At 46.8% G+C, this 18,233-nt stretch overlaps 1 protein-coding gene and 1 non-coding gene across 5 annotated transcripts in view; one reads left to right on the plus strand and one right to left on the minus strand.

The window, feature by feature from the left end:
* ELAPOR1 (endosome-lysosome associated apoptosis and autophagy regulator 1) overlaps positions 1 to 18,233 on the plus strand; it is a 72,756-nt gene that overhangs the window by 42,893 nt on the left and 11,630 nt on the right. For all 4 annotated transcript variants that reach the window (XM_043575753.1, XM_043575756.1, XM_043575754.1 and 1 more), the window contains 10 exons: positions 1,360 to 1,507; positions 2,203 to 2,283; positions 2,864 to 2,969; positions 3,125 to 3,274; positions 9,725 to 9,813; positions 13,924 to 14,101; positions 14,798 to 14,926; positions 15,322 to 15,412; positions 17,374 to 17,479; positions 17,748 to 17,885. In XM_043575753.1, the coding sequence (XP_043431688.1) occupies positions 1,360 to 1,507; positions 2,203 to 2,283; positions 2,864 to 2,969; positions 3,125 to 3,274; positions 9,725 to 9,813; positions 13,924 to 14,101; positions 14,798 to 14,926; positions 15,322 to 15,412; positions 17,374 to 17,479; positions 17,748 to 17,885 (1,216 nt within the window). The remainder of the gene's footprint in view (positions 1 to 1,359; positions 1,508 to 2,202; positions 2,284 to 2,863; positions 2,970 to 3,124; positions 3,275 to 9,724; positions 9,814 to 13,923; positions 14,102 to 14,797; positions 14,927 to 15,321; positions 15,413 to 17,373; positions 17,480 to 17,747; positions 17,886 to 18,233) is intronic.
* TRNAQ-UUG lies at positions 12,040 to 12,124 on the minus strand. Its single transcript has one exon. It is a non-coding gene; the product is annotated as a tRNA-Gln (tRNA).

Raw genomic sequence — 18,233 nt, forward strand, 5'->3', positions numbered from 1 at the left:
TACTTTGGAGACGGTATGGCAGGAGCTGGGAGAGCTGGAGGTTCACATGCCCTCTAACCCAGCGGTTGTTCTCCCAACCACCTCCCTCAGACACGCGTACGAGGAGCAGAGCAAGACTGTTTCTAACAGAGTGGGTACAAGAGCAAAACACTGGAAACAACCTAAAAGTCCACCAATGAGTAATGGGTAAATAACTGTGGTAGAACCATGCAAGGCAATATTATAGAGTAGCAGAAATGAAAAAATAGCTCTGTGTGAATAGGGATGAATCCCACAATCATCATACTGAAACGAACAAAAAAAAGTAAGTTTCAGCACACATAAATATGATGCCATTTACACGAGGTCTGAAAACGTGCAAAACCATGATCGTAGGGCGTATTGTTTAGAAATACCTGCATAATTATTAAAGGATAAGGAACCATGTGCAGATGGTAAACACCATATTCTGGAAAGTTGTTACTTGGCTGAAAGGAGCAGGTGGTAGTCAAGGGCTTGAGATTAGCTGGGTGTACACCAAGGCTTCTGCTATATTGTATTTCTTAAGCAGGGTGGGGGTCTTCAGTCTCTCATAGTATGTGTATGTGAAGTAGCGGAGAGTTATGGCTACGAGAAGAGAATCTGTGAGAGCTCAGGGTACACATAGCAGAGGCCAGTAGAGTCAAGGGGGACTTCTCAGATGAGGTGACATTATTTTAAGACATGAGGAGGAAGTAAACAGAGGGGGAGAGGAGGTAGTTTGTTCCAGGAAGAGTGAACAGCATGTGGGAATACCCAGGGAGAGGGAAAGTTTGGCAGAGAAAGTGAAAGAAATGCTGCAGGGCTGGGGTCTAGAAGGTTCTCTGGCCTTCCCTCTTCCCTGTTGCCAGTTACATGCAGCATCTAAAAGTGGGCATTTCCAGAAAAACAGGTGGGATAGATTGGATGGACTCTTGATTTCTGAAAAACAGCAGTGTCTGCTAAATTTCGTTGACAGCTTCAGAATTAGGCAGACTTGGGTTTGAATCTCAGCCCTGCCACTTGCTGGCTGAGTGATACTGGGCAAGGTACTCACTGAGCCTCAGTTTTACCATCCATTAAGTGGGAATGAATGGAAATCATGAATATAAAACGTGTAGTTCAGTACCTGGGAGGAAGACAGGTGGGGGTACACCTACCTGTCTTCCTCATGTCGGCTGTATCTCCAGCCTCCTTGATCCAGAGGTCATTCTTTACTGAGCATGTTTGTGACTAAATTCCCGTTTGCGAGTCACGAGTCTGGAATTCCACAGAGACCCAGCAGGACATGAGACCTGCACTTCCCACAAAGCATGATGGGCCGTGCGCCTGCCAGTGAACTTGGCTCTCGTTCCCTCACAGGTCCAAGTGGGTTCCCCTGGGTGACTACATCTCCTCCAACACGGACGAATGCACAGCCACTCTGATGTATGCTGTCAACCTGAAGCAGTCTGGTTCCGTCAACTTTGAGTACTACTACCCAGACTCCAGCATCATCTTCGAGTTTTTTGTAAGCCCCTGGCCATGGGGGAGGCTGGGAGGTAAAGGCTCTCCAAGGCTCAGATTCATTTACAGAATCACAAGCACATTTCCGGTTGGGGATTTTCCACAGTTGTCTTCCCTCTGGAGAGAACTATGGACAAATGGGCTGAGACTTCAAGATGTGGGGAGAAAGGCAGAAGTTCGGGGACTCTGCAGGGACAGGAGACCCTACGCATTCCACCTGCTCAGACATGAAAACAGCATGTAAAGGCTTCTGAGTTATGAGTTATTTTTTCGGTGTTGATGCATTGCCTTTAAAAAAAAATTTTTTTTAATGTTCATTTACTTTTGAGAGAGACAGAGCGTGAGCAGGGGAGGGGCAGAGAGAAAGGGAGACACAGGATCAGAAGCAGGCTCCAGGCTCCGAGCTGTCAGCACAGAGCCTGATGCGGGGCTTGAACCACGAACCATGAGACCATGACCTGAGCCAAAGTCAGATGCTTAACCTACTGAGCCACCCAGGCACCCCTGCTTTGACGTTTTGTGTGTATAACTAGCTCTTGCCCTGCTTCAGGACTCGTGTTTTGAGCTCAGTCCCCAAAGGAAACTGGAAACTCTTCCCCCATAAGAAGAGCCCTCTGGAAGGCTGTTGCAGCATGGGGGGGTGAAGAACCCATTTTCTTGGAAAGCTTTGACTCTGTCCCCAAACTCTTGGCGCCTCAGGTTCAGAATGACCAGTGCCAGCCCAACGTGGATGACTCCAGGTGGATGAAAACCACAGAGAAAGGGTGGGAATTCCACAGTGTAAGTATCATACCAGCCTTCTTGGAGCCTTTCCTGGGGATACCAGAAAAGGGATCAAGGGCTTTTCTCCAAGGACAGTTTCCTCCTGGTCTGGGCTTCCCACCCCTCTGTCCCTAGAAGGCAGGGGTCTGACATGATGAGGATGCCATAGTTTCTGTCCTCTTGAGTTGACAGAATATGGTGTGGGCCGACTTGCTCCCATGGCTCAACCCCAAGGACCAGCAGCTTCGCAGGGTTAAGGGCCAGGTCTTCTGGGGATACACAGAACCAGAGAAGAGTGAGGGAAGTCCACTCACCCTCCTGTCAGCACCTTCAGGCTCCTCCATGGGTCTTACCTTGGAGATACTCGTGGTATATGTGGGTGAGGGAGAGGCCATGAGGGTTGTAAGAGGAGGCGTCAAGGCAGAGAGGAGCTAAGCTGATCTGGGAGGAAGGGCAGAGCTGAGGAAGTTGAGGGAAGGGATCAGAAGAGGTGCCTCCATGCAGACAGTAAGGGGAAGGATCCCCACAAGAGGCTAATCCGATGGATTAGGGATATCCATCTCTGCAGCTAAATGAACTTCCTGTTTGCGGTTTCTAGGTCGAGCTAAACCGAGGCAATAATGTCCTCTATTGGAGAACCACAGCCTTCTCAGTGTGGTCCAAAGTTTCCAAGCCCGTGCTGGTGAGAAACATCGCCATAACAGGTACCAAGGGGGAGTTGGGTCCGGCATCTGCTGCTGATTTCCTAACTCTGTGGCGGGGGGGGGGGGGGGGGGGGGGGGGTGCTGGTGAGGGCCGGTCCCCAGGCCTCAGTCTCTAGGCTCAACCGTTGCTTTTCTATGTTGTTCGTCCTCCCTAGGGGTGGCCTACACTTCAGAATGCTTCCCCTGCAAACCTGGCACATATGCAGACAAGCAGGGCTCCTCTTTCTGCGAACTTTGCCCAGCCAACTCTTACTCAAATAAGGGAGAGACTTCCTGCCACCAGTGTGACCCTGACAAATACTCAGGTGATGTTTCTGAGGGTGGGTAGAGTTTGGTGGACGTGGGGAGGGGGTGATAATCAACAAACATGGGGAGAAAACAGGAAGGAGAGCATCCTTCTGACCATGCTGAAGACGATGCTTCTTAAACCCTGGTTTCCTGGACACTGGAAGAGCCTTGCTGATCCACACTCCACTGATCACTCTGGAAACAAAAATGAAATTGTCCAACAAGTAATTATTGAGCCCCTACTATGTGCCAGGTCCTAGGTGCTTGGAATACACCAGTGAACAAAATCGACAAAGCTCCCTGTTTTCATGGAATTTACATTCTGGTGGCGGGGGGTGGGGGGGTGGGGGAGGCAGACAATAAACAGTAATGATAATAAATATATAATAAATTATAGTACATTAGACAGTAAAACGTGCAGGGGGCTGTGGCAAAAAGAAAAAGCAGTTCAGGGTTACAGGGATTAGGAAAGTTGGAGAAAGGGGTTGCAATCTTTTTATTTTTTTCCTAAGCAGTGAAATTTGTAGACACGAAACCTTATATAAGATTACAGTTGGGGTGCTTGAGTGGCTCAGTCATTTGAGCGTCTGACTCTTGACTTTCGCTCAAGTCATGGTCTCATGGTTCACAGGTTCGAGCCCCACGTCGGGCTCTGCGCTGACAGTGCGGAGCCTGTTTGGGATTCTCTCTCTTTCTCCTTCTCTCTGTCCCTCCCCTGCACTCATGCTGTCTCTCTCAAAATAAATAAACATTAAAAAAAGATTATAGTTATAAATAATAGATACTGTAAGTAAAAGGTATATGTTTATATATTTTAATTCGTAACAATTATTATCAAAGTTAATTTGGAAGAGCCATGAGGCTGTATTGATGAGCAAAACATTTTGATAGCAAGGGCTAAAGATGGAAGTTACAATCTTTTTACTACTTTTAGCAGCCTGAGCATCCATTGAATTCAAGGGAGGCCTTTTCAGGAAATCCAGATTCCTTGGAACATAGTTGAAAAACAAGTGTTCTGAGGGAAAATAAGGGGACAGGTGTAGCAGGCTGTTGCTAGTCTCTGAGTAGCTTCCTAAAGCATCACAACTTGAGAAACAGAACTGGTCATTTGAGGGAGTCCCAGGGTAGCAGGGCTATGGTGTAAGGTGGGCAGTCTCCCCAGAGGACCCTCTGCTCAGGCACCCCAGGCATTGGCACAGCGGCCAATCTCTAAGACAGGTTCTAAACAAATAAGCCGGGAGGGAGAAGGAGTCCCTTCGCTTTCCCTACAAACACTCATAATTATTCCAGTTTCCTTTTCTTACCCAGACTCACATACACACCCAGCTCAAGGCTCTCTCTCAAGCAGACACTCAAACCTGTCCACAGACACACCCTTCAGCAGGTGTTACACTATGTGTTTGCTCGGCCAAGACGAGCCACTGACCATGTGAACCGCTTGTTTTTTACACTATTCCTAAAACAACAGTCCTGTTTATCTACACAGATCTTGCCAAATGAGTATAGTTTTCAGCAAGAACAGGAATGTTGAGATCTTGAGGGATGTTTTTAATCCATAAGTCTAAATTCCTGTTTTTCCACTTGCATTTCTCATTCTCCTTCCCTGCTCTATCAATGGCAGCCTTTGTTGGTCTTAGTCTCCAGCTGCCTTTCCAGCCCAGCAGCCGTACAAGAGTTTGAATGGCAAGGTGGCTCTAGAGAAACCGCCTGGGAATGTTTTGACCAACTCTGTATGTAAACTGATTGTCATCCAGACAACTGTTACGAAAGTGTTCGGTTGGGAGTCTGAGTTTTTGAACTTTTGCCACCAGGTTCTCAATCCACCTCTTTGACTAGAAAGTGAGTTTTTACAATGACTTGACTCTTCCAGAATACAGGGTCAGTGGGAGGCTGGGGAAATGCAGAGAGAGACAGAGACAGAGAGGTGGGGGTGGGGGTGGGGGAGAGATCAGAGCCTATGATGGACTGTGCGTAAAGGGAGGTCAGAAGACCCTGTGAACATTTAGTCATCTATTTACAACTAAGTCCTGAGTGCTGGCCAGGTGCCAGGGCTTGGGCTTGGTGCTAGAGTTGGAGCTGGTGCCTACCCTCTACCTTATGTCGGAAAGTAGGAACGCCATTATAGGAACACCTGAATTTAGTAACCCCATGGTGCAGTAGCTGCTGGGATAGGAGCTCTGAGTGTAGCACACAGTAGAGGCAAAGAAGAGAACTGGTCAGTCCTTTACTGTGGAGACAGGAAAGGGTTCAGTGGCTGTGGTCTTGAAAGATGAGTTGGTGATTTGATGGATATTCTAGAAGTGTAGCGAAAGCCAGAAGGCTCAGGGATCTTGAAGAAACTTGGCATGGCAGGAACTGACTTGGAGAGACCTAGCATCCAAGGCCAAGAGGTGGGCAGGCAACAGGCCATCCACCAGCCCTTCTGTGTCATGGCTAAACATTTGAGATTTGATCCTATCAGCAGGGATGGGGGGGGGGGCATTAAAGAATTTTAGCTGGGGAGTAACATGATCTGGCTTGTGGTTTTGAAGGACCACTCTAGCTGCCATTTGGAAAATGGATGAGGAATGGAACAACTGGAGGTGGACACCACAGTCCAGAGATTTTGCAACAGGCATCATTGCCGGTATCCAGGACCTAGACTAGGAGCTGATGGGCCTGTATCTGTTAAGGACAAAGACTTGACTAAACGCATCTTTCTTATTGATAACTAAAATTTGATCATTAAGATGAATTCCTTTGTGTTACATTGAATATTAGGGACTTATTTCCTAGTAGAACAGCTTTGGGTTTAAGAGCATGGACTCCAGGACTAAATTACTAAGGTTCAAATCCCTGCTCCACCACTTACTAGCTCTGTCACCTGGGGCAAGTCCCCTGTCTGTGCCTGAGTTTCCTCATGTATAAAATGGGAGTGGCAATAATCCTATCTACCTCATAGTGTTATTGTGTGGATCATTTGATTACTACAGATAAAGGATTTGGAACAGTGCCCGGTATGTAGTAAGCACGTATTTTATCATAGCTGACCCTTGAACAACATGGGGACAAGGGGTACCCACCCCCCAGGTAATCAGAAATCCACATGTAACTTTCCAGAAACTTAACTACTAATGACTGGAAGCCTTACTGCTAGCAAAAACAATTGATCAACACATATTTTGTATGTTTTGTGTATTATATACTGTATTCTTACAATAAAAGAAGCTGGAGGAAAAATGTTATTAAGAAAACCACAAGGAGGGGCGCCTGGGTGGCTCAGTCGATTGAGCGTCCGACTTCAGCTCAGGTCACGATCTCATGGACCGTGAGTTCGAGCCCCGCGTCGGGCTCTGGGCTGATGGCTCAGAGCCTGGAGCCTGCTTCCAGTTCTGTGTCTCCCTCTCTCTCTGCCCCTCCCCTGTTCATGCTCTGTCTCTCTCTGTCTCAAAAATAAAATAAACGTTAAAAAAAATAAATTAATTAATTAAAAAAATTTAAAAAAAATTTAAAAAAAAAAAAAAAAAAAAGAAAACCACAAGGAAATCTACTCCTGAAATCATTGTTGTACCATATGCTAACTTGGATGTAAATTAAAAAATAAATAAAATATTAATAAAAAAAGAAAAAAAAAGAAAACCACAAGGAAGAGCAAACACGTTTACAGTATATATACTGAATATATATATATATATATATATATATATATATATGTATAAACCCAGTCTGCATATAAGTGGACCCGCCTGGTTCAAACCTGTGTTGTTCAAGGGTCAACTGTGTTCATTTCCGTCAAGGCTAGTCCCAGCTGTCTTCGTTTAATATGAAAGTACTTTTAGCATAGGTAACAACAGTAACACATCACTTGGATGGTACTTTACAATTTACCAAACATTTTCTCATGTATTACTCACAGCAGAGTGCAGGACTGATCTCCCTGTTTATAAATGAACAAAGGGCAGCACAGAGAATTCGAGGGATTTGCCCAGAGTCTGAAGTGAGGTCTGACCTGGGCCAAGCATTCATTAGATGCTTGAACCTTCAGGGGAAATGTTTTCCTGTGATGCAGTGGATCAGGATGACAAGACCTTGCACTCCTAGAGGTGGGGAGAAGGTCCTGGAAGGAGGTGGGAGGCTCAAAGAGAGAAACTGGAGCCCCCATGATAAACTTTATCTTCTCACAGTTTTGCCCTGGGGCCAATGCTATAGGAATCACTTTTCACTCCCTCACCAACCATCTAGGCCGATCTTTCAAACTTGACTAGTACCCAACTTAAACACTTTGATGAAACCTGAGCTAGGGAAGTAAGGTCCGTCTCAGCATTCGGGTTAATCATTTCTTAAAACTACCTTAGCAGTTGTCAGTGTGTAAACAGCTGGACACTTTTTGCTGAAACCTGGAGCTAGGGCATCAGGTTGAGCAAATATTTGACAAACAGAGAAAAGTCCTTGTGCAGAATGTACTTTCTTCCATGCAACTTGCAATTTGCTAGACCCAGTATGCAAGGTCCTGGGAATTGGTGTGTTTTCAGCATCTCCCCCCAAATTTCTCCTGGCCCGGTTTGTAAAAAGCAGGAGTCCCTGGATCTCTCTGTGCTGAATGAGGCCTTCTGCTTGTTAGCCAAGTCAATGAGCTGAGAAGACTCCAGCTGTCTCTCAGGCAGTATTTCCCTCTTGCCCAGACTAATAAGACGGGGACAGAAGAGGTGTGAGAATGCGTGGTTGAGGAAGCTCCCCAGGGCAGGCCAAGGAAGCTGTAACTAGGAGATTCTCTGATCTAGGAACTCATTTGGTGCCTTGGAAAGAAGAAGGGATCAGTTGGGAAATAAGCCTTCGCTGGGAAAGAGAGAAAGAAATTCCTCAATCCTTATTTAAAATCCCATGACAGTTCAGATAGAAATCATTCGCACAAACACAGGTAATAATAGTTACTAGCATTTAGTGAGTCCCTACTTACGATGTGCCAGGGATGTGCTGGCTCCAGTGAGGTGGATATTATTATTCCTGCTCTACAGATGAGAGTACTAAGCCTTAGGTTCAGTAACTTGCCTGAAGTGACACAGCTGGTAAATGAAGCAGGATCTGGGGTGCCTGGGTGGCTCAGTAGGTTACGCATCTGACTTCAGCTCAGGTCATGATCTCAGGGTTTGTGGGTTCGAGCCCCGCATCAGGCTCTGTGATGACTGCTCAGAGACTGGAGCCTGCTTCGGATCTGTGTCTCTGGCTCTCTTTGCCCCTCCCCCACTCATGCCATGTCTCTCTCTTTCTCTCTCTCTCAAAAATAAACATTAAAAAAAATTTTTTTTTAAAAGAAATAAAGCAGGATCCAAACCCAGTTCTGTCTAACTTAAAATCTCAGTCCACTCTATCACACAGCCTGTCAGATAACATATAGAGTTAGGAGGTCTCGCTTGTATTAAATGTTTACCTGCAGGTGACAACAATAGTCACTGTAGAAATGATGGAGACAGGTGTAGTGGTAGTATTGTACTGGCACTCTATAAAGCCATGACTTTTATTTTGGGGAAGTAAAGCCCCTGGAAATTTTTAAAAATTTATTTTCAAAAGTTATGTATATTTTTTCTGGATAGAAGAAACAGGTCTTTTTGCAAATTCTCAACATGTTTGTAATTCAGAAAAGGTGAAATTCATTGTTTCAAAGAGGGATACACCGAAATAGTTCTTGCTATCAAGGCACTCATAGGGTTAAAGCAAACTGACATACAGAGAGTAGAATAAATAAAATGATAGTTAAGACGGTTTTTATTAGGAACAGGTCAGGGTTAGAGATGGCACCAGGATGTTTGGGGGTAGGGAAAGTGGAAAGAGCTCTATATCTTTTTTTTTTTAATGTTTATTTATATTTGAGAAAGAGAGAGAGTGAGCGCGAGCAGGGCAGGGGCAGAGAACGAGACAGAGACAGAATCTGAGGAAGGCTCCAGGCTCTGAACTGTCAGCACAGAGCCCGACGTGGGTCTTGAACTCAGGAACCGTGAGATGATGACCTGAGCTGAAGTCAGATGGTTAACTGACTGAACCACCCAGGCACCCCAAGAGCTCCATGTCTTAAGTGGAGTCAGAGGAAATTATCAGCTCATTTGTGTAGGATGGTTGCATGGAAAAGGGAAAACAGGATGCGGGTTTCAGGAACTTACGTTAATGGCGGTTAACCTGTAAGATGCTCTTTCCAGCTAGTCGCCCTCCTCACTGGTCCCCTGGCCAGTCCCCTTCTCTCTGCCCCTCCCCACCGTGCGGGCCCAGTGGCTTCTCATAGCACTAGGGAGAGGTGCAAAGGGGGTATCTGAGCAGGACTTTAGGGACCGGAAGTGAAACAAAGGGAAGGGGGGGTATGCAGGGTGTTCTACTCCCGTCAGTACCTGTGTTGTGCTATACCCCTGGGTCTTAGAGGTCACAGGTCATGAGCAAATGGGCAAGAGCTCTGCTTTCTTATATAACTTCAACTATTTGTCCTTACTTTTGCAACTTAGAAAAAGGATCTTCCTCCTGCAAAGTACGCCCAGCCTGCACAGACAAAGACTACTTCTACACTCACACAGCCTGTGATGCCAACGGAGAGGTGGGTAGCGTGATCTTGGAGCCCCTTTGTCCCAGATAGTTCATTTGCCTGCTCCTTGGGCTTTACCACATTTGGAGTTCCAGAGGTCAGCGAAGCTGGCACCAGAGAAAACCCCACAGACCTCCGCAGTGACCCTGGGGCCAAGGGGGGAAGCAAAACAAGACGGCCTCATTCATTTTCAGGTCAGAGACTCGTTTTTGCCCCATTTGTTCCGCTCCTTAGTTACATGTGCTCTGTTGCAAAAAGCCATTTCATTTTCTTTTGCTTGGTTTCTTCCATTTGCTTATTAGCCCCTCTGGGCAATGACTGCCTGTCCATGCACACTTATTTCCTCATGGAACTCATCAGACTTGTCCCCTTGGTGCTGCTTTTGTGGGCTGGCAAAGGGAATTGATTCCTACTTCCTGGCTCACTGGAGAATGGCCTGACTGTTCGGTCTTTGCTGGTTCCCTCTTTCCCCCAGGCTTTCTGCCTCAGAAAGACTTTCCTTTGTAGTCTGCATCGCCACTGAGTCAGCAGCCATGTTTTGAGTATTAATGCAGTGCCAGGCTTGGTGCTCAAGTTGGGGACTCTGCGGTGACAGAAGTGCCTGCCCTCAGGGAGCTCACAGTCCTAAGAAAGAGGGTGAGGGAGGAGAACAGGGCCTGACCAAAGCAAGAAGAAAGATGCGCAGGGCCCTGGGAGAAACCGGGAGAGGAGTGACCAGGACTTGGGGGTCCAGGAAGGCCTTTCAGCAGTCATGTGTTCATTTCAACAGTCAGTCATGGTGCTAAGCACTCCGTATACAACAGTCAACCAAACAGAGGGAACATCTACTCTTATGGAACTTAATTCTTGCTGGGGCACAAGTGGAGAGAGAGAGAGAGACAACAGATGAACAACAAATTAGACTATATCAGTAAGTGGAGGGAAAAAAAATAAAAGATTAGGAGACAGAGAATGACAGAGGGTGGAGATACTATTTTAGAGAGGGTCGGGATCGACATTTGAGGAGGTGACATTTGAACAGAGACCTGAGTGAGATGAGTGGGGGCCCCAGCACTTTCCAGGCAGAGGGCACAGCAGGTGTGGAGGTCCTAAGACGATTTGTCTTAGATTAGACGTTCTAGATGAGTTGTCTGTATCTGTATCCCTAAACCACAGCCTCTCAGGCAGAGAGAATGAGAAGTTGGGAAATCTGCATTCAGCATTAAGCATGTGCATGGCTCTTAGGGTGCATAGGTGTTTGCCGGCTGGATGGCTGGATAGATTCTCCTTTCGCCAAATAAGCACGGGATAAAGTCTGGTCCTTAGCAGTGGCTGTTTTTCATAATCATCTCCTACTCTCCACTCTCCCCCACCCCTTTCTTCATGTTTGGAGCATCATTCCCTTGCCCAACAGCCAAGGGAGAATGGCTGCACATATCATCAGTTGTACCTTACATTCAGTTCTGCAGTGTTTGGGGTTCTGTATGACCTTGAAAAAATTATTTTCATTTTATTGGCATCAGTTGACTCACTAATTAAATGAGGACACTTAATCCTGCTCCTCTTCTCCCCGCTTGGCATAACATATGACTGAATGTGGCTCTTTGCTTCCTTCTGCCCCAGTCTCTCCCCTCCCAGGCCCAGGCCAAGGCCCTCTAAATCTGTAGTGAGCTCTGCTGCCTGCCAGCCTGGCTGTCTGCCCTTGCCTTTGGATGCTCAGTAGGGCCAGAACCAGTGCTCTGCCTTAGCAGCCCAGCTAAGGCTCAGGGGAGGAGCCCTGAAGCGTGAGTGCACACAAACATGGGTTCATCAGGAATGCTTTACAGAACTCTTGTGATTTGTGCCTCATGCCCACACTGGTTCTGCTGAGTCTCATGATTTCACTTTGCCTTCTAAACTGTATTTTTAAAAATATTTTTTAGAGTTTATTTATTTTGAGAGAGGGAAAGAGAGAGCACATGCGGGGGAAGGGCAGAGAGAAGGAGAGACAGAATCCCAAGCAGACTCTGTGCTATCAACCCAGAGCCCTACGTGGGGCTCCAACTCATGAGATCATGACCTGAGCTGAGACCAAGAGTCGGACACGTAACCCACTGTGCCTGCCACCCAGGTGCCCCTAAACTGTATTTAAAAAAAAATTTTTTTTAATGTTTATTTATTTTTGAGACAGAGAGAGACAGAGCATGAACGGGGGAGGGTCAGAGAGAGAGGGAAACACAGAATCTGGAACAGGCTCCAGGCTCTGAGCTGTCAGCACAGAGCCCAACGCGGGGCTCGAACCCACGGACCGTGAGATCATGACCTGAGCCAAAGTCAGACGCTCAACCGACTGAGCCACCCAGGCACCCCTAAACTGTATTTTTATTTTTATTTTTATTTTTTTTTAATTTTTTTTTCAACGTTTATTTATTTTTGGGACAGAGAGAGACAGAGCATGAACGGGGGAGGGGCAGAGAGAGAGGGAGACACAGAATCGGAAACAGGCTCCAGGCTCCGAGCCATCAGCCCAGAGCCCGACGCGGGGCTCGAACTCCCGGACCGCGAGATCGTGACCTGGCTGAAGTCGGACGCTTAACCGACTGCGCCACCCAGGCGCCCCTAAACTGTATTTTTAAATCAAGGGCTGTAACTCGTAACTCGAGCTGACTCTCATGATTGCCCTGGTGACCTTTGCTGTGCCTCGGCGGTTTCTCAGGGACTAGATTGGCCAATTCACTGGGGCTGCTGCATGTGCTGCTCTAAGGGATGGCCCAAGTCAGTCTTCCTGCTCCCCAGACCCTTCTCTCCATGAGACTCAAGGGGACAGGCTGAGAGCGCCTAGGTTAGAGCACAAGCCGAGGGCTCTGGCCATTAGCTGCTCTTCCAAGGGAGGAATCTCTTCACAGCTGAGCTGAGCAGGGAGAGGAGGAGCTCTAGCACTCACTGTCAGCAAAGACAGCACAGGTTCCTTTTAAGACTTGTCACTTCTTATCCTGAATAGAATGGAAAGATGCCTTATTCATCCACCTTTTCACATATATGGTAGTGCTGCACAGATTATCACATCAGTGTAATCCACAGAAGTACTTTTTGTCTCTGACTCAGCCCAAGGACCACATAGGAGGCTTGGAGCTGCTGAACCAGGAGCCTCCTGTAGGTCAACCCCTCTCCTGTATAGATGCCTCCATCAGAAGAGTAGGGATGGCCCTAGTGAATGACAGATACAATGCTTCCCTTCCCCACTGATGTGATAGCTGACCATTCCTCTTCCCTCCTCCCCAGCTTTATTGAGATGCAATTGACATATAACATTGTGTAAGCTTAAGGTGTACAGTGTGTTGATTTGATGTATTTGTATATTGCAAGATGATGACCACCATAGCATTAATACCTCCACTATATCACTTAATTACCCTTTTTATTTTTGCAGTGAGAACATTTAAGATCTACTCCCTTGGCGACTCTCAAGTATATACAGAAATACAGTACTACTAACTGTAACCACCTTGATGCACCTTAGATCCCCCGAACTTACTGGTCTTATAACTACAAGTTTATACCCTTTGGCCAACATTGTCCCTTCTGCCTTGATGTCTCAGAGAACACAGTAGCCATAGATTGTTATTATGTGATTGTTGCCCTTGCTAGATGGTGAGCACCTTAAGGGCAGGGGGCCATGTCTCATTCATCTCTGAGCCACCAGGTCTGGCACACAGATGTATTAGGCTTTCTAAAATGTCTATTGAGTAAATGAAAAGGCAAAGAAAATACTTGGAAGACAAATTGGGACACCCCTTTCTATGTTTTGGGGTTTTCACCAGCTACTTTTCCCGTGACCTTAGTAGTGATAAGATTCTACATTGGAATCAGAGCTTTCTCTGGAGACAGCTGGTCCTCCCATGACCATTCTTTCTGTCACACAAGTCCTCATTAAGTATTTCCCTCTTCATCCAGTCAACATTCAGCAAATATTTGTCGAGCACAACCATGTGCCAGGCTCTGGGCTAGGGTCATGGGAGGCACTGGTAACCAAAACAAGTTCCCCACCCTGGTGGAACTTTCGTTATAGCCCAGAGTCCTCCCACCTCACCCCATTCTCGAGATAAATTCCTAAAGATGTGCCAAATGCCACACAGGCTGAGCGTTCTTAATCCATTTCTGCAGACACAGCTCATGTACAAATGGGCCCAGCCGAAAATCTGTGGTGAAGATCTCAAGGGGGCCGTGAAACTGCCCGCTTCTGGCGTGAAGACCCGCTGCCCACCCTGCAACCCAGGCTTTTCCAAAACCAACAACAGCGCCTGCGAGCCCTGCCCTTATGGCTCTTACTCCAACGGCTCTGGTAACCTCTTTATCTGCATTCTACCCATTCCCACATCACCCACATGGGTGGTCAGCTGAATGTGCATTCTGTCCTTCCAAGGACGCAGTAAGGACTGGGCCACTCTGTGGACTAAGTTCAGGAGAAGAGAGGGCAGGGTGGGACCTGTCTGCAGGTCAGAGTCATACTTGAGAACTGCCTGCCTTCCTCCCTATTCCAACTGCGAATGTGACTTGGGCTTGAAGTACCCAGTCCTCACCACAGAGACTGCTAGCATGCAGCAGGGATGCTAACCAGAAGGTCTGGGAAGCTGGGATGGCCAGCTTGAAACAATCAGAGCCATAAGCCATGCTGCAGAAAGGAGCTGGGAGGATTTGTGTGCCTATTCATGTAAATGCATTTACTGATAATAATGTGACAAATAATATGAACTACATGCATCAGACTAGGAGACACATTTAAGTCTCAAAATGAAGAACTTGGTGAGCAAGTAGGACAGCTGGAGTTTTGGAATTCAGGGTCAGAATTTACGTCCTGAGTTTGTTAAATACATTGTCAGAATGTTTTTGAGTCAACTCAATATAACCGTGCTATGGTGCTCAGCATCACCCTCCTTTGGCTGCCTGCCCTTGTCGCCACTTAATCTGTGTGACAGCAGCTCTGGTCAGGGTGGCCGCGGCCTCCCCGCTGAAGGTGTGGATCTTGTGGTTACCCCAGATTGCACCCACTGCCCAGCCGGGACTGAGCCTGCTGTGGGATTCGAATACAAATGGTGGAACACGTTGCCTTCAAACATGGAAACCACCGTTCTCAGTGGGATCAACTTTGAGTACAAGGGCATGACCGGTAAGTGCGTCCCCACTTACTGTGAGCTGCCGGCTCCCTGCTCGCCCTACAGGGGCTCCTCCACTTCACATTTCTTCATAATAGTAATGTCTACAACGAAATGAGCTAATCATGCCATGCATTCTCTCTAAAGTTCCACTCCTTGCGGACATTCATCCTCCAAAACTTAGTTTTAGAGACAAAGCCAGAACTAGAAGCAAAGTGCACACTCCAAAGAGCTTGCTCTGAGAGTTTCAGAGGCTTTGACCAAAGTAGCAGGATAAATAACATGACTTGGTTGGGTTAGTGGTTCTGGATGCCTCAAAGGACAGTGTTCTCTCAGCATGTCATCTGGGTGTACGCTTGCCCTTCATCTGAGACCACTGGGGTGTTAACTCTCCCCTCTCTTTTTCCAGGCTGGGAGGTGGCTGGTGATCACATTTATACAGCAGTTGGAGCTTCAGACAATGACTTCATGATTCTCACTCTGGTTGTGCCAGGATTCAGGTGAGGAATACAAAACCCAGGGGAATCCCACACCACCTTGGCCACAATCAAGTCCCACATAACTTAGAAGATTGTAGAGGAGAGGACTTCTGGCATGCAGAAGTATGAGTTCAGAATAGAGGAGAGCAATGGTAATGGTCTGACAAAGATAATCTGAATGCTAATATGGCTTCTTAGTTGCTGCCCATGCTGGCGGACCTACTGGTCGCGCTCCCTCTCATCTGGCTTCTCTCATCTATTGGCCACATGCTACTCAAATTCTTCCTCCTGGGGGCGCCTGGATGGCTCAGTTGGTTAAGCATCCAACTCTTGGTTTCGGCTCAGGTCATGATCTCATGGTTGGTGGGTTCAGGCACCACATGGGGCTCTGTGCTGTCAGAGAAGAGCCTGGTTGGGGTGCTCTTTCCTCTCTCTCTCTGCCCCTCCCCCACCACACATGTGCGCACACACACTCTCTCTCTCAAAATAAATAAAAATAAATTTGTCCTCCTCACGGCATCTAGATAAAATGTTACCAAAAACAAAACAAAACAAAACAAATCAAAAAACCAAAAACCCTTTTAAAAAGGAGAGCCAGAAATACCCATAGACATTTCATCTTTATTTGGGGTAAGAAGACTGAGATTGATTGTTCTCACTGTCATATTGATCCCCATATCCCAAGAAGACCTAGGACATTAAGCAATTTGTTTGCCATTAAAAAAAAAATACTACAGGCAGTGTGGTAGAGTGGAAAGAATAATAGGCTGAAGACAGGACACTTGAACTTTGCCAATTATTGGCTTTGTGAACTTGGAAGAGTCACCATGCTCCCCCTATAGGCTTCAGACTCCTCATCTGTAAAACAAGTCACATTCTGTGACTTTGGACTAACTCAGGTTGAGATGATTCTTCCAGCCCAGTGGTTGGCACAACTGTATAGACAGGAGCTGGGACTGATGGTACTTAGAATACGAGCAAATGGCCAAAGCCAAAAGAAAAGCCATAAAAGGATTTCCAAAGCCAAAGTGAATTCTTGTACCCATATGTGCTTTCAGGATGGGGGGGGGGACCACTGAAGAGGTTCCTTATTTCCAGTCTGTCTTCTCCACTACCTTCTTCAAACTCCCTCCTTTCCATCCCTGGCACAGTGCTCAGCCCACAGTGGTTGCTCAAAAGGTATTCATTTCCTTTCCCTTAATTTACACTACTCAGAGATGAGCAGTTATATCCCATTTGCAAGGTGAGCAACATTTTTAGGCTTTTTGGGGGGATAACATTCCTAAAAGTACGTATCAATTTTAAAATCTGATTGCTATGGTAAAGTCCTTCCTCAAATCACCCACTCACCACCACCCCTTACCTGCCCCCTTGGGCATGGATCTCTTTCCCAAAAGAAGGACCAGACTAAAAACTTGGCTTGAAGAGATGATAAATTGAAATATCTGCTCATTTGACCCAGGAAAAGCTCCCACCACCCCAGAGAATGAGCTGCTAAGTGAATGTAGGTAATTTACATCTTATGATGGTGGAGCTTCTCAAACCTTAATGTGCTTATGCATCACCTAGGAATCCTGTTAGTGTGCAGATTCTGATTCAGTGGGTCTGGGGAGAGGCCTGAGGTTCTGTGCATCTAATAAGCTCGGGTTAGGGTGATGCTGCTGGTCTGGGGACCCCACTCTGCTAGTGAGGTTATATAGCATTTTACTAAGCACTCGTACATCTGGTATGCCTTTGGATCTCACCACAATGATGGAAGGTAAATAAGAAAGATATTATCACCTTCATTCTACAGATGAGAAAACTACAATTTGGCTAGGACAAGGTCACATAGCTAGGTGGCAGAATTGGACTTAATCCATGCTGTTTCCAACATACTCAGAACTTAATCCTGTCCCCCCAGCAGACCCTTTGCTGCTGTCTGGGCTCTTCAATAAGCATTGCCTGACCTCTGGAATTGACTTTTAATTTCTGCACCATAGACCTCCACAGTCAGTGATGGCAGACACAGAGAATAAAGAGGTGGCCAGGATCACATTTGTCTTTGAGACCATCTGTTCTGTGAACTGTGAGCTCTACTTCATGGTGGTATGTTTCCCTTTCCTTGTCTGCTATGGGGCTTCCAGGGACTATGGGGAGGGTTGCCCCCCCTGCCCCATTGGCACATGAACATAACTGACAACCTGCTTATAGCGACTTCACAGAGGAAGGGCCTGGACTGTCCATCAGGAACTTAACAGTTTAACATGGGTCTGACCAACTGTAATGGGCCCTGGGATGGCAGCAGCATGGGCACCCTGCCCCTCACCAGCCACCCAGCAATTGTACTGTCTTCACTTGTCTGTCTTGGGTTCAGGGTGTGAATTCTAGGACCAACACTCCCGTAGAGACATGGAAAGGTTCCAAGGGCAAACAATCCTACACCTATATCATCGAGGAGAATGCTACTATGAGCTTCACCTGGGCCTTCCAGAGGACTACTTTTCATGAGACAGTAAGCTCCTCCCCTTCCGCAGACCCCTGGCTCCCAGGAGACACCTCTGAGTCAGGATGATCCCTGGCATTAGCTTAAGTATGAGTGTGAGGTTCAGAATCCAAGGTTAGAAGGATCTTAAGGAGTCCAGCAGGGAACTGCCTACTCCAGCCCCTGAGAAGCACCCAGCCTTGTCCAAATGACTTCCAGGGAAGATGACACTCTAAGTACTAATACTTTTTTCCCCTTTCACAAGGAACAGACCTGCTTTTTTTCATATATCATTATCTACTGCATATTTCCCCCATGGCACTTAATATTTTTATACAACATTTAGAGTGGGTTAGTCTTGGTTTAATGTGACACAAA

The sequence above is a fragment of the Prionailurus bengalensis genome, chromosome C1 (genome assembly GCF_016509475.1).
Source record: "Prionailurus bengalensis isolate Pbe53 chromosome C1, Fcat_Pben_1.1_paternal_pri, whole genome shotgun sequence".
NCBI classification, from domain to species: domain Eukaryota; kingdom Metazoa; phylum Chordata; class Mammalia; order Carnivora; family Felidae; genus Prionailurus; species Prionailurus bengalensis.